This window comes from Hypanus sabinus, chromosome 4 (genome assembly GCF_030144855.1).
Source record: "Hypanus sabinus isolate sHypSab1 chromosome 4, sHypSab1.hap1, whole genome shotgun sequence".
In the NCBI taxonomy this organism is placed as follows: Eukaryota; Metazoa; Chordata; class Chondrichthyes; order Myliobatiformes; family Dasyatidae; genus Hypanus; species Hypanus sabinus.
Genome location: NC_082709.1, coordinates 58,708,065 through 58,721,387, shown reverse-complemented (window position 1 = coordinate 58,721,387; position 13,323 = coordinate 58,708,065). Strand labels below are relative to the sequence as shown.

The window sequence follows — 13,323 nt, the reverse complement described above, 5'->3', positions numbered from 1 at the left end:
TGAAGTTTAACTTAAAACCAAAAGTGAACATTTCCACAGATAGCCAAGTTCAAGGTATAAATTCTTCTTTGTCAGGACATTCAAAAGACTCTGCAAACAAGGTTTTGAAATTGTCTTGACACTTTGGGACATGGTGTAAAGAAGACAAATCTCTCTTTCAATGTCAGCAGAATAAGGAAACTGGCCGCTGACTTCAGGAATTGGGATGGAGCTGAGATAGACAAGAGTGTCAAGTTGAACTGCTTCGTCCACGTTGACCTACGGCAAAGAAATGCCTCTGCTTCCTCAGAATGCAACACATTCCTTGTGATTCTTACCAATTTTTTTAACGGGTGCACCACAGAATGAATCCTATCTGGATCTGAACTTACTTTTGCACGTGGTGCTAACAAACACCTTTATTGGATCCCTAGATTGGCCATTCAAGTCAAGCAACATAAACAATATTTCAGCTCAAGTCTGTGCAACTTTGCTCGATGTTACAGAACTCCAGCAATGTCCTCTCACCTTGCGTTCCAACCAGAACCATGGGGATCTCTGTGGTGCTCCGATAATTAGCCATCCTGCTGTAGTAGTAGTAGACTGCGTTGAAGCTGTTCTCGTCCTCCAGGCTGAAGACAAATATAACAGCATCCACCCACATTGCGAACTACAAAAAAATCAAATCCATCAATAAGAAATCGACTGAAACAGACCCAGCTATCAATGGTTCCCTTTCTAATCATCTCACCATTTATCTGCTAATGATCCTGAAGAATTTGTTTGAAATAAACCCCCCAGCTTCATGGTTGTATCATTAAAAATGACCATGATTGAAAATGGCAAAGTTTTCCTCACGAGGCAAACACTAAGTGGTTATAGATGTGCTTTCCTATTCTTGCTTTCTGCAGGAATGCCTTTTAACCCAATAACGTCCATCTAACATCTGCAAACAGGTAATGACATGAACACAGAATAAATCTCAGGTTTCCTCTGGCATTCTCAGTCTCTTAGGTTTTCTTTTAAATTGCGCTTAAGCCATTGTAATATCAACAATGCGGATTTTAAAAATGGGCTCAGTTTATTTCTCACCACTTGACCTCAATTTCACCACTAGCCATCAACTCCAAGATGCACTTGTAAATTTGCCATTTAGTTTCAAAATCCCATGTAATGCCCTGGTTGAGAACATGTTTCATTGTACTATGTGGTTAGGTACTCTATTTTAGCAGCTTTCCTGCAAAACGCGTTGTGTTTCTGCTAGTTAAGCTTCATAGACTGGTGTTTTGCCTTCAGCTAAAATAAGGAGCCATTTACTTAGCTTAGGAATGTCGCGTCAGCCAGTCGGGTTTGTCTTGGTAATGTTCTGTCCAGTGGAACATTCGACAGAGCTGGGTGGGATCAGATTTCGAAGGGACAGTGGTCTGGGTTTGGGTCTTTTGTTGGGAGGCATTAGAAGAGAAGGTGGTGTGGCAAAGAGCACAAGGAAGGATGTTTGGAGAACCCTGCCTGATGGGGAAACCTTATTGCTGTAACTATGAATAGTTCCAAAGAGGAAGTATCTATATTTCTGGGTTAACTGGTTTGTTTTAACGTTCTTCAATGAAAGTTCAAACTGTAGCTGGTGATGTGGGTTCAGTACCATGAGTAAAGCGATACGCCCAACTACTTCAGAGACGAGCTCCAACATTTATGTGCATATTTAGATTGGTTTAACTGTAATGGACCCTTTTTCCATTAACTGTTTGTAATATTGGTAAATAAACTTCCACTTTTAATTTTATGCTCTGGTCTGTTATTTCCTGGTGGGGAACAACTACTTTGCATGGGGCAGCATTCAGCCCAAATTTCATTCCCTCATCTGAACATTCCAACTTTCCTGTTGGGTCAAACCCAAATCGTACTGACCCTAGACGTGTTGCTTATTGAAAGTGGCCTTCTCACCATTACCTGTGCGATACTGAGTCACGTAGCTGTCAGCCAGGGTTAGCTAATGAGCCTGGCTTATCAGGAGTTGCGGTGAGAGGGTTGCACCTACATTTAAAGGAATGCCAGAAGTGAAATTTCCAAAAGCAACAGGCACGTCTAACTATGACAAAAAGCAAGCTGCTTGAGGAATTCGAAGGGCAAGCAAGTGGAGGGAGGGGGAAAGTATAAGGAATTGCTGAAGTTTTGGACGGGGACCCTGCATCAAGACTGAGAGTGGAGAGGGAAGATAGCCAGAATGAAGAGATAGGGGTGGTGGGGAGGGTGGGGGCGCAGGAAACTGACAGATCTTTTGACTACAAAGAGTTTACTGGACTATTAGTCTTCAAGGATTATCTACCTTTCATTTAATTCACCCAAGTTTACTGCAAAACAGTTACTTTAATTAACGTCAAGCAGCTTCCTTTGAATCTGATACAGCAGCTTTGGTACTCAGCAGGGGATCCACTGAGATTTTGGTAACCCCAGAATCAGGTTTAATATCACTGGCACACGTCATGAAACTTGTTGCTTTGCAGCACTAAACCCCAATCCACAACCAGACTTTTCCCACAGGTTTGCTCATTCATTCAGCAAGATGGTGCCCCAACAGGAACCAAACTGACACTTGTTTTATCTTGAGTGGCTACCAGAGACAATGAGCAGTTCCACTTGAACTTCCAAAGTAATTCATAAACAAATCTACCAACTCAGTATTACAACTAGATTTTGAGGGGGTCCAAAGATTTGAGCATTTTAATGAAGCCCCCTTTACTGACTTCAGTGGAAATCCTGCAACAATGGTTCATTAAAAGAAGTCTTCATATTTCTCCATTTTGATGCATTTTAAAGCTATTCAAACCTGCTTGATAAGCCAATAATACATCGTGACGCCAATGTGCTCTAAAGGTAATGGAAATGTGGGGAAAATATAACAAATAGGATCATTGTAAGTGGGTGCATGGAGTTATTGTTTCTATGCTGTGTGACTCTTTGAGATTCCTGTTCTGTGTTGCCCACACCGTCTCCAAGAAGTTAGTAAATAAGCGTTTGGGTAACCAGTCGATGATTCAGACTAGCTCCAAATAGCAGATTGGAAACCTTGGAAGACCGAAAAAAAGAGCGATGGAAAGTAATTATAAAATTATCATGCAAGTTAACTACGGGACTGATCAGTGTATACCAAATGGGTTGTGTTTCAGTGACTGCTAATCTCTGCACCAGAAACATCCTGATTCTCAAAGACAATTAAAGATTAGGAAATCATTCATCATTTCACATGCGTAGTCATACAAATTCAAAGTGGATTTAATCTTCATTACAATGTAATTCTTTTATAAACAACTTTAATCCCCTTTAATGGAAAATTCTACATAACCCCTTTTCTCACAGAAAAGAACTTCATTAGGTTAAAAAACAAAATGACCTCGGCATTATTTTTAATATGATGTAACAGTACCATCTCTGGTACTAAAAAGCATGCAGAGATTCAGATGGGATTTTGCATGGTTTTAGTGAGGACGAGTTACTCCCAGTAATACCTACCTGTGCCTCTGGAGGGCCCCCTTCATCCCTGATCAGCAGAAGATAACTCTGACCGTCCACCACAATCTCTTTCTTGAAGCGGCCACCTGTCACAGAAACATTTCATAGTGAAAGGCAGGGCAAGGCTACCAGGCACAGAAAATTGCACACATCAAGGTAGAGGTGATGCCAACGACAGGACGTATTCATACCATGGGCTAGATGGATTACTGATAACACAGGACACACAAGCTGATAATGACCAGAAAGGATAGACAAGCTGCAGTGAAAAAGACTATTTTTGTATTCATAAGAAGCAACAGAACATATTTATGAGCAGCCAATTTAATATAATGTCTGCATGGCTTTCTACTGTGGGGCCCCTAGATTAGGTCAATGGCTTGGTAAGACTGGCGAAAATAAGACCCTTAACATTTCTACAAGGCAGTCAAATGGTGAAAAGGTCCCTATTCAAATCATAGAATCATACAGCACAGAAACAGACCCTTCAGTCCACCGAGTCTATTCGAACCATGAGGCACCAATCTAGACCATCCCATTTTATTTTCCCATGTTCCCACTCACCTACACACCAGAGGCAATTAACATCGACTGACTGACTAACCTACCAACATGCATGCCTTTGGGAAGGGAGGGAAATGGAGCACCAGTGTGAACCCTACATGGTTACAGGGGGAACGTGTAAACTCCACACACAGCACTCGAGGTCAGAATCAAAATCAGGGGTTTTGGCAGTGACTCTACCACCCATGTTGCTCGTTTGCCCACTGCCACCTTCTCAAGAACAATTCAGAAATAAGGGAACATCAGCCTCTGCTCTGTGTACCCAGTGAACAGAATAAAACCAACAATTTAAGGGTGAATGATTGAATGGTTGGTTATCCATTGTATCAGATAACACTAACTGTGTGAGAGAGTTCTTTTTTAAACTGGAAAAGCGTTTGCACTGGGGCAGTTCCATTTTCTCGACCTCAGAAGTTGAGGTCCAGTGCTACGAGTGGTCGTCACAACTGGGGTTTTCTTTGGCTACAGTGGATGACCACGACTTCTGTGCCTCTCGCTCTCCACAAAACATTACAGAACCACCTTGGATCTATCTCCCTGCTGACCTCATCTGCCCAGTCCACCTGCACAATCCCCAACAGCTCAGGTTTGAATAGACAACTATTCCTGGATGCCCCAGACAGGCACAATTACAGTCTCTCAAGCAGACGTGATTCCCCACCCTCCCAATCACAAATGCTTTCCTCCAATACTTCTGTGCTGTTTCTGAGATTGCTGGGTATTTGGAACCTAGGGAATATCTCTCCAGACACACAAGTCTAGTTCAGAAATCACCAAATCTTTGCAGTCAGCCTATATTATGGAACTGAAGCAAACAGCACTGGGATGAAGAGCAACACAATGTACTATCACTTGTACCTTCCTTTGCAGAGATGAAGTGTACTGGAGATTGGAAAAGAAACTCCTGATGCTAACAGCTTCCCTTTATAAAGCTTGCTAATGCAACAAAATATTGGAAGATGCTTCAGGAACATAAAACAAGTATTCTCTCTGAGCCACATGACAGAATGATGAAACAGATCTTTGGTGAAGAAGGTAGCTTCTAAAGCGTATGTAAAAGGAGGAAGCAAAGGTTGAGAAAGGGAGGTTAAGAACTCAGGATCCTGGCAACTCCATGCAAAAAGACCAAATAAATTCAGGGATAATCATGAGGCCAGGGTACGATGCACAGTTATCTCAGTGACCACAGGACAATGAAGGTTCTTCTGTGGCATGGTAGCGTAGTGGTTAGCACAACACTACAGGACTACATCAGTATTCTCCAGGTGCTCCGGTTTCCTCCCACAGACCAAAGACATATCGGTTGGTAGGTTAATTGGTCATTGTAAATTGTCCTGTGATTAGGCTAGGATTTAATCAGGGGATTGATGGGTAGTGTGGCTCAAAGGACTGGAAGGGCCTATTCCACACTGTTTCCAAATAAATAAATATGTAAAGGGGCAAGATCATGAGGAACTCGGAGACAAGGACAGTAATTCTGAAATCAAAGTTGCACTTAACAATGAGCCAGACTGCAAGATGGTTTAGGTTAGGAAATGGGAAGCAGAATTCTGGACAACCACAGATCTATCGAGAATAAAAGAAGGGAAGTTTAAAAAGGAGTTTACTGAACTGGATAAGGTTTTCAACAATGGACTAGCTGAGGCAGAAATGGTGTTGGTAGTGTTTGGTCGAAGATTGCTCCATTTCACACAGAGTTGCAGGAAAAAGGAAAAGGGATAGAGGTAATGGCTGAAACATTGCAATTCAACCTCTCACTGCTACGGGCAGAAGTTCCCATTTGCTTCAAAAAGGCAACAATTACACCAGTGCCTAAGAAAAAAAAGTGAGCTGCCTTAATGACTATCTCCTGGCAGCACTCACATCAACAGTGATGAAATGCTTTGAGAGGTTGGTCATGACTGGACTGAACTCCTGCCTCAGTAAGGACCTGGACCCATTGCAATTTGCTTGTTGCCACAATAGGTCAATGGCAGACGCACTCTCAATAGCTCTTCCCACGGCATTAGACCACCTGGACAACACAAACACCTACGCCAGGATGCTGTTCATCGACTATAGCTCAGCATTCCCACAATCCTGATTGAGAAGATACAGAACCCGGGCCTCTATACCTCCCTCTGCAATTGGATCCTTGACTTCCTAACTGGAAGACCACAATCCGTGCGGATTGGTGATAACATCTGCTTGCTGATGATCAACACTGGTGCACCTCAGGGTGTGTGCTTAGCCCACTGTTGTACTCTCTCTATACCCATGACTGTGTGGCTAGGCATAGCTCAAATACCATCTATAAATTTGCTGATGATACAAACATTGTTGATAGAACCTCAGATGGTGATGAGAGAGTGTACAGGAGCAAGATATGCCAACTAGTGGAGTGATGTTGCCGCAACAACCTGACACTTAATGTCAGTAAGACAAAAGAGCTGACTGTGGACTTAGGAAGGGTAAGACGAAGGAACATATACCAAACCTCATAGAGGAATGAGAAGTGGAGAGAGTGGCAGTTTCAAGTTCCTGGGTGTCAAGATCTCTGACAACCTAACCTGGTCCCAACATATCGACAGCGACTATACTTCATTAGGAGTTTGAAGAGATTTGATATGTCAACAGATACTCAAAAACTTCTACAGATGTACCATGGGGAGCATTCTGACGGGCTGCATCACTGTCTGGTATGGCGGGGTGGGGGGTTCTACTGCACAGGACCGAAAGAAGCTGCAGAAGGTTGTAAATTTAGTTGGCTCCATCTTGGGTACTAGCCTACAAAGTACCCAGGACAACTTCGAGGAGCAGTGTCTCAGAAAGGCAGCTTCCATTATTAAGGACATCCAGCACCCAGGGCATGCCCTTTTCTCGCTGTTACCATCAGGTATGAGATACAGAAGCCTGAAGGCACACACTCAGTGATTCAGGAACAGCTTCTTCCCCTCTGCGTTCCGATTCCTAAATGGACATTGAATCCCTGAACACCACTTCACTTTGTTAATATATATTATTTCTGTTTTTGCAAATTTTTAAAATCTATTTTTTAAATTTCCAAAATCTCTTTTGGAAGAGGACAGCGAGGCTTGAGAGGAAGTGCGGCGGCGGCCATTTTCAAATTGTCCAATTGCTTCTCAGATCGGAGTTCTGAGAGGCGGGACTGCGCAGGCGCGTGAAGGAGGCCCGGGAAGGAGGGAAGATATATAAAGGAGATACTGAGTGAGGTAGTTCTCTTTTGGAAGAGGACAGCGAGGTTTGAGAGGAAGTGCGGCGGCGGCCATTTTCAAATTGTCCAATTGCTTCTCAGATCGGAGTTTTGAGAGGCGGGACTGCACAGGCGCGTGAAGGAGGCCCGGGAAGGAGGGAAGATATATAAAGGAGATACTGAGTGAGGTAGTTCTCTTTTGGAAGAGGACAGCGAGGTTTGAGAGGAAGTGCGGCGGTGGCCATTTTCAAATTGTCCAATTGCTTCTCAGATCGGAGTTCTGAGAGGCGGGACTGCGCAGGCGCGTGAAGGAGGCCCGGGAAGGAGGGAAGATATATAAAGAATGCCGCCTTAAGAAGCGGGCAGCTTTGTTTGCGGGCAGCGGAGTGAGCCGGGCGCAGAGTGTAGGGCTTGGGCTCAGAGGGCTTAGGCGGAAGAGGGCACAGTAGGCTTATCTTTTAGTTCTTGTATTTTCAGTTATTTGGGAGGTATGAGTGTGAGGGCAGCTTGTTGTTCTCGGTGTCGGATGTGGGAGATCCTGGAGTCTCCGAGCCTCCCGGACATCCACATCTGTGCCAGGTGCGCCGAACTGCAGCTCCTGAGGGACCGAGTTAGGGAACTGGAGCTGCAGCTCGATGACCTTCGCCCGGTCAGGGAGAGTGAGGAGGTGATAGAGAGGAGTTACAGGCAGGTGGTCACTCCGGGACCATGGGAGGCAGATAGGTGGGTTACAGTCAGGAAGGGGAAGAGGCAGGTACTAGAGAGTACCCCAGTGGCTGTACCCCTTGACAATAAGTACTCATGTTTGAGTACTGTTGGGGGGGACAGCCTACCTGGTGGGAGTGACAGTGGCCGAGCCTCCGGCACAGAGGACGGCCCTGTAGCTCAGAAGGGTAGGGTTAGAAGAAAGAGGTCCATAGTAATAGGGGACTCAATAGTCAGGGGCTCAGACAGGCGTTTCTGTGGAGGTGACCGGGAGTCCCGGATGGTAATTTGCCTCCCTGGTGCCAGGGTTCGGGACGTTTCTGATCGCGTCCAAGATATCCTGAAGTGGGAGGGTGAAGAGCCAGAGGTCGTGGTACATGTAGGTACCAATGACATAGGAAGGAAAGGGGAAGAGGTCCTGAAACGAGAGTACAGGGAGTTAGGAAGGCAGTTAAGAAGAAGGACTGCAAAGGTAGCAATCTCGGGATTACTGCCTGTGCCACGCGACAGTGAGTGTAGGAATAGAATTAGGTGGAGGATGAATGCGTGGCTGTGGGATTGGAGCAGGGGGCAGGGATTCAAGTTTCTGGATCATTGGGACCTCTTCTGGGGCAGGAGTGACCTGTTCAAGAAGGACGGGTTACACTTGAATCGTGGGGGGACCAATATCCTAGCGGGGAGGTTTACTAGGGCTAAAGGGCGGACTTTAAACTAGTAAGATGGGGGGGGGGGGCGGGAGACTATTTGAGGAGACTATGGGAGAGGAGGTTAGTTCACCAGTGGAGCAAGTAAATAGACAGTGTGTGAGGGAGGAAAGGCAGGTGATGGAGAAGGGATGCGCTCAGCCCGAAGATGTAGGGGAGAAGAAAGAAAAGGATAATAAATTTGAATGCATTGTTAGGGATGGAAAGAGAGGAGGAGATGGAGAGTATCTTAAATGTATCTATTTTAATGCTAGGAGCATTGTAAGAAAGGTGGATGAGCTTAAAGCGTGGATTGATACCTGGAATTATGATGTTGTAGCTATTAGTGAAACATGGTTGCAGGAAGGGTGTGATTGGCAACTAAATATTCCTGGATTTAGTTGCTTCAGGTGTGATAGAGTAGGAGGGGCCAGAGGAGGAGGTGTTGCATTGCTTGTCCGAGAAAATCTTATGGCGGTGCTTTGGAAGGATAGATTAGAGAGCTCCTCTAGGGAGGCCATTTGGGTGGAATTGAAGAATAGGAAAGGTGCAGTAACACTGATAGGAGTGTATTATAGGCCACCTAATGGGGTGCGTGAGTTGGAAGAGCAAATGTGTAAGGAGATAGCAGATATTTGTAGAAAACACAAGGTGGTGATTGTGGGAGATTTTAATTTTCCACACGTAGACTGGGAAGCTCATTCTGTAAAAGGGCTGGATGGTTTAGAGTTTGTGAAATGTGTGCAGGATAGTTTTTTGCAACAATACATAGAAGTACCGACTAGAGATGGGGCAGTGTTGGATCTCCTGTTAGGGAATGCGATAGGTCAGCTGACAGATGTATGTGTTGGGGAGCACTTCGGGTCCAGTGATCACAATAGCATTAGCTTCAATATAATTATGGAGAAGGACAGGACTGGACCTAGAGTTGAGATTTTTGATTGGAGAAAGGCTAACTTTGAGGGGATGCGAAGGGATTTAGAGAGAGTGGATTGGGTCAAGTTGTTTTATGGGAAGGATGTAATAGAGAAATGGAGGTCATTTAAGGGTGAAATTATGAGGGTACAGAATCTTTATGTTCCTGTTAGGGTGAAAGGAAAGGTTAAAGGTTTGAGAGCACCATGGTTTTCAAGGGATATTAGAAATTTGGTTCGGAAAAAGAGGGATGTCTACAATAGATATAGGCAGCATGGAGTAAAGAAATTGCTCGAGGAATATAAAGAATGTAAAAGGAATCTTAAGAAAGAGATTAGAAAAGCTAAAAGAAGATACGAGGTTGGTTTGGCAAATAAGGTGAAAGTAAATCCGAAAGGTTTCTACAGTTATATTAAAAGCAAGAGGATAGAGAGGGATAAAATTGGCCCCTTAGAGAATCAGAGTGGTCAGCTATGTGTGGAACCGAAGGAGATGGGAGAGATTTTGAATGATTTCTTCTCTTCGGTATTCACTAAGGAGAAGGATATTGAATTGTCTAAGGTGTGGGAAACAAGTAAGGAAGTTATGGAACCTATGACAATTAAAGAGGTGGAGGTACTGGCACTTTTAAGAAATTTAAAAGTGGATAAATCTCCGGGTCCTGACAGGATATTCCCCAGGACCTTGAGGGAAGTTTGTCTAGAAATAGCAGGAGCTCTGACGGAGATCTTTAATATGTCATTAGAAATGGGGATTGTGCCGGAGGATTGGCGTATTGCTCATGTGGTTTCATTGTTTAAAAAGGGTTCTAGAAGGAAGCCTAGCAATTATAGACCTGTCAGTTTGACATCAGTGGTGGGTAAATTAATGGAAAGTATTCTTAGAGATAGTATTTATAATTATCTGGATAGACGGGATCTGATTAGAAGTAGCCAGCATGGATTTGTGCGTGGAAGGTCATGTTTGACAAACCTTATTGAATTTTTTGAAGAAGTTACGAGGAATGTTGACGAGGGTAAGGCAGTGGATGTAGTCTATATGGACTTCAGCAAAGCCTTTGACAAAGTTCCACATGGAAGGTTAGTTAAGAAGGTTCAGTCGTTAGGTATTAATGCTGGAGTAATAAAATGGATTCAACAGTGGCTAGATGGGAGATGCCAGAGAGTAGTGGTGGATAATTGTTTATTGGGATGGAGGCCGGTGACTAGCGGGGTACCTCAGGGATCTCTTTTGGGCCCAATGTTGCTTGTAATATACATAAATGATCTGGATGGTGGGGTGGTATATTGGATTAGTAAGTATGCCGATGATACTAAGGTAGGAGGTGTTGTGGATAATGACGTGGATTTTCAAAGCTTGCAGGGAGATTTATGCCGGTTAGAAGAATGGGCTGAACGTTGGCAGATGGAGTTTAATGCTGAGAAGTGTGAGGTTCTACATTTTGGCAGGAATAATCCAAATAGAACATACAGAGTAAATGGTAGGGCATTGAGGAATGCAGAGGAACAGAGAGATCTAGGAATAACTGTGCATAGTTCCCTGAAAGTGGAGTCTCATGTAGATAGGGTGGTGAAGAGGGCTTTTGGAATGCTGGCCTTTATAAATCAAAGCATTGAGTACAGAAGTTGGGATGTAATGCTAAAGTTGTACAAGGCATTGGTAAGGCCAAATTTGGAATATTGTGTGCAGTTCTGGTCACCGAATTATAGGAAAGATATCAATAAATTAGAGAGAGTGCAGAGACGATTTACTAGGATGTTACCTGGGTTTCAGCAATTAAGTTACAGAGAAAGGTTGAACAAGTTAGGTCTCTATTCATTGGAGCGTAGAAGGTTGAGGGGGGATTTGATCGAGGTATTTAAAATTTTGAGAGGGATAGATAGAGTTGACGTGAACAGGCTGTTTCCATTGAGAGTAGGGGAGATTCAAACTAGAGGACATGATTTGAGAGTTAGGGGGCAGAAGTTTAAGGGAAACACGAAGGGGTATTTCTTTACTCAAAGAGTGATAGCTGTATGGAATGAGCTTCCTGTAGAAGTAGTAGAGGCCAGTTCAGTTGTGTCATTTAAGGTAAAATTGGATAGGTATATGGACAGGAAAGGAGTGGAGGGTTATGGGCTGAGTGCGGGTAGGTGGGACTAGGTGAGATTAAGGATTCGGCACGGACTAGGAGGGCCAAGATGGCCTGTTTCCGTGCTGTGATTGTTATATGGTTATACACATATTGAAAATAATTTATTATTATTATTTTTCTTCTATATGCCGCAACAACCTGACACTTAATGTATATGTATTGCATTGAACTGCTACTGCTAAATTAACAAATTTCACAACACATGTTGGTGATAATAAACATGATTCTGAATTGTTGATGCAGACCAAAAACTGGCATTCTTAGGCACAATGAAAGTTTGTGAATCCAGTGCCAGATGGCAGCCAAGCAGAGAAACTGAGAGTGAACAGGTGGGTAGTGGGAGAGAAAAAGTGGGGGTGTATTCAACCAATGTCCAACAGGACTTTCTATGTGGGTATCCATAGATCGTAGACATTTGCTGGTGACAATGTGACAAACGGAAGAGAACACGGTGCTGCTAGTATTCTTGTTACTTGGCTGGAATAAGATAGGATCTAATTAAACACAACCCCATCGAGTTGGAGATTCATGGTGAGAAATCACAGCAGGATGGTTCAACATTTCATCCACAGCTGCGGACAGAGAAGCAAGACTGTCACAATCACATCATATGTTAACATTGACTTTAATCAAGGTCATTTTTAGTCTGTGGTAAAGCAGAAATCTGACTAAAGGAATTCAATAATCTAAAAATATGTACTCAACTATTCAGAAATCCTGATGGTTGGGCATCTGGCTCATCACGTGATGGTTTCCTGCTCCCTTTCTACTCATCAGGACCCCTGTTCTGTTGCTCCCTTTGAACTTACATGGCTTATTGGAAATATTATCATATGGTGTAACAATTAAATGAATAGAATGTTTGGCTATTAATTGAAAGAGCATCAAAAAGTCCATTAAAAATAATCCACCAAGGTTCCAAATGTGCTAGATTACAAAACCATTATGACATAGGAGCAGAATTAGGCCATTCAGCCCATTGAGTACACTCCACCATCCCATCATGCGATTCATTATTCCCCCTCAACCCCATTCTCCCACCTTCTCCCTGTAACCTTTGACATCCTTACTACCTAGAACCTATTGACCTCCATTTAAAATATGATTCCCACAGATCTACCACCTTCTGACTAAACAGAAATTCCTCATCTCTTTTCTAAAGGGACATCCTTCTATTTTGAGGCTGTGGCCTCTGGTCCTAGTCTCCCCAATTATAGGAAACATCCTCTCCATGTCCACTCTATCTAGCAAGAGAGAATAATGGTTTTAATAGGGAATAAGTTGTCAATGATGGAGTCATGGGTGTGACAAGACAATAAAAAATTACAAACATTACCCCAAAATTGCTCACGCTCCATTGATCAAAATTAACAGGCTTTAATTCATCTTTCAAATCAACAGCAGTTGTATCTGCAAACCCAGTGGTCAGCTGTAGAAGTGAATCATCTAACCAAAACGGGATTTTCTCTCACAGTCTACTGGTCAGAAAGTAATTAATCAGAACAGTGACCTATTTGGGATGAGAATGGCACTTCACCTACGAGGAAGTGATGGAAGTTTGTGATGCATGGCCAGAGATGGGAAGCATAGATATTCCAAACGTTTTAGGGAAGGAGGAAAGAGGGCCTAGAGCTGTTCAC

The 13,323-nt window shown here is 43.5% G+C and overlaps 1 protein-coding gene across 6 annotated transcripts in view; it reads right to left on the bottom strand.

The window, feature by feature from the left end:
- The window catches only part of agap1 (ArfGAP with GTPase domain, ankyrin repeat and PH domain 1), a 649,558-nt gene that overhangs the window by 315,631 nt on the left and 320,604 nt on the right, over positions 1 to 13,323 (bottom strand). For all 6 annotated transcript variants that reach the window (XR_009511654.1, XR_009511655.1, XR_009511656.1 and 3 more), the window contains exons 4-5: positions 3,490 to 3,575; positions 508 to 649 (exon numbers count right to left, since the gene is read on the bottom strand). Coding sequence is in view for 3 of the 6 variants with exons in the window: in XM_059967178.1 (XP_059823161.1) it covers positions 508 to 649; positions 3,490 to 3,575 (228 nt within the window). In the remaining 3 variants the exon portion in view is untranslated. The remainder of the gene's footprint in view (positions 1 to 507; positions 650 to 3,489; positions 3,576 to 13,323) is intronic.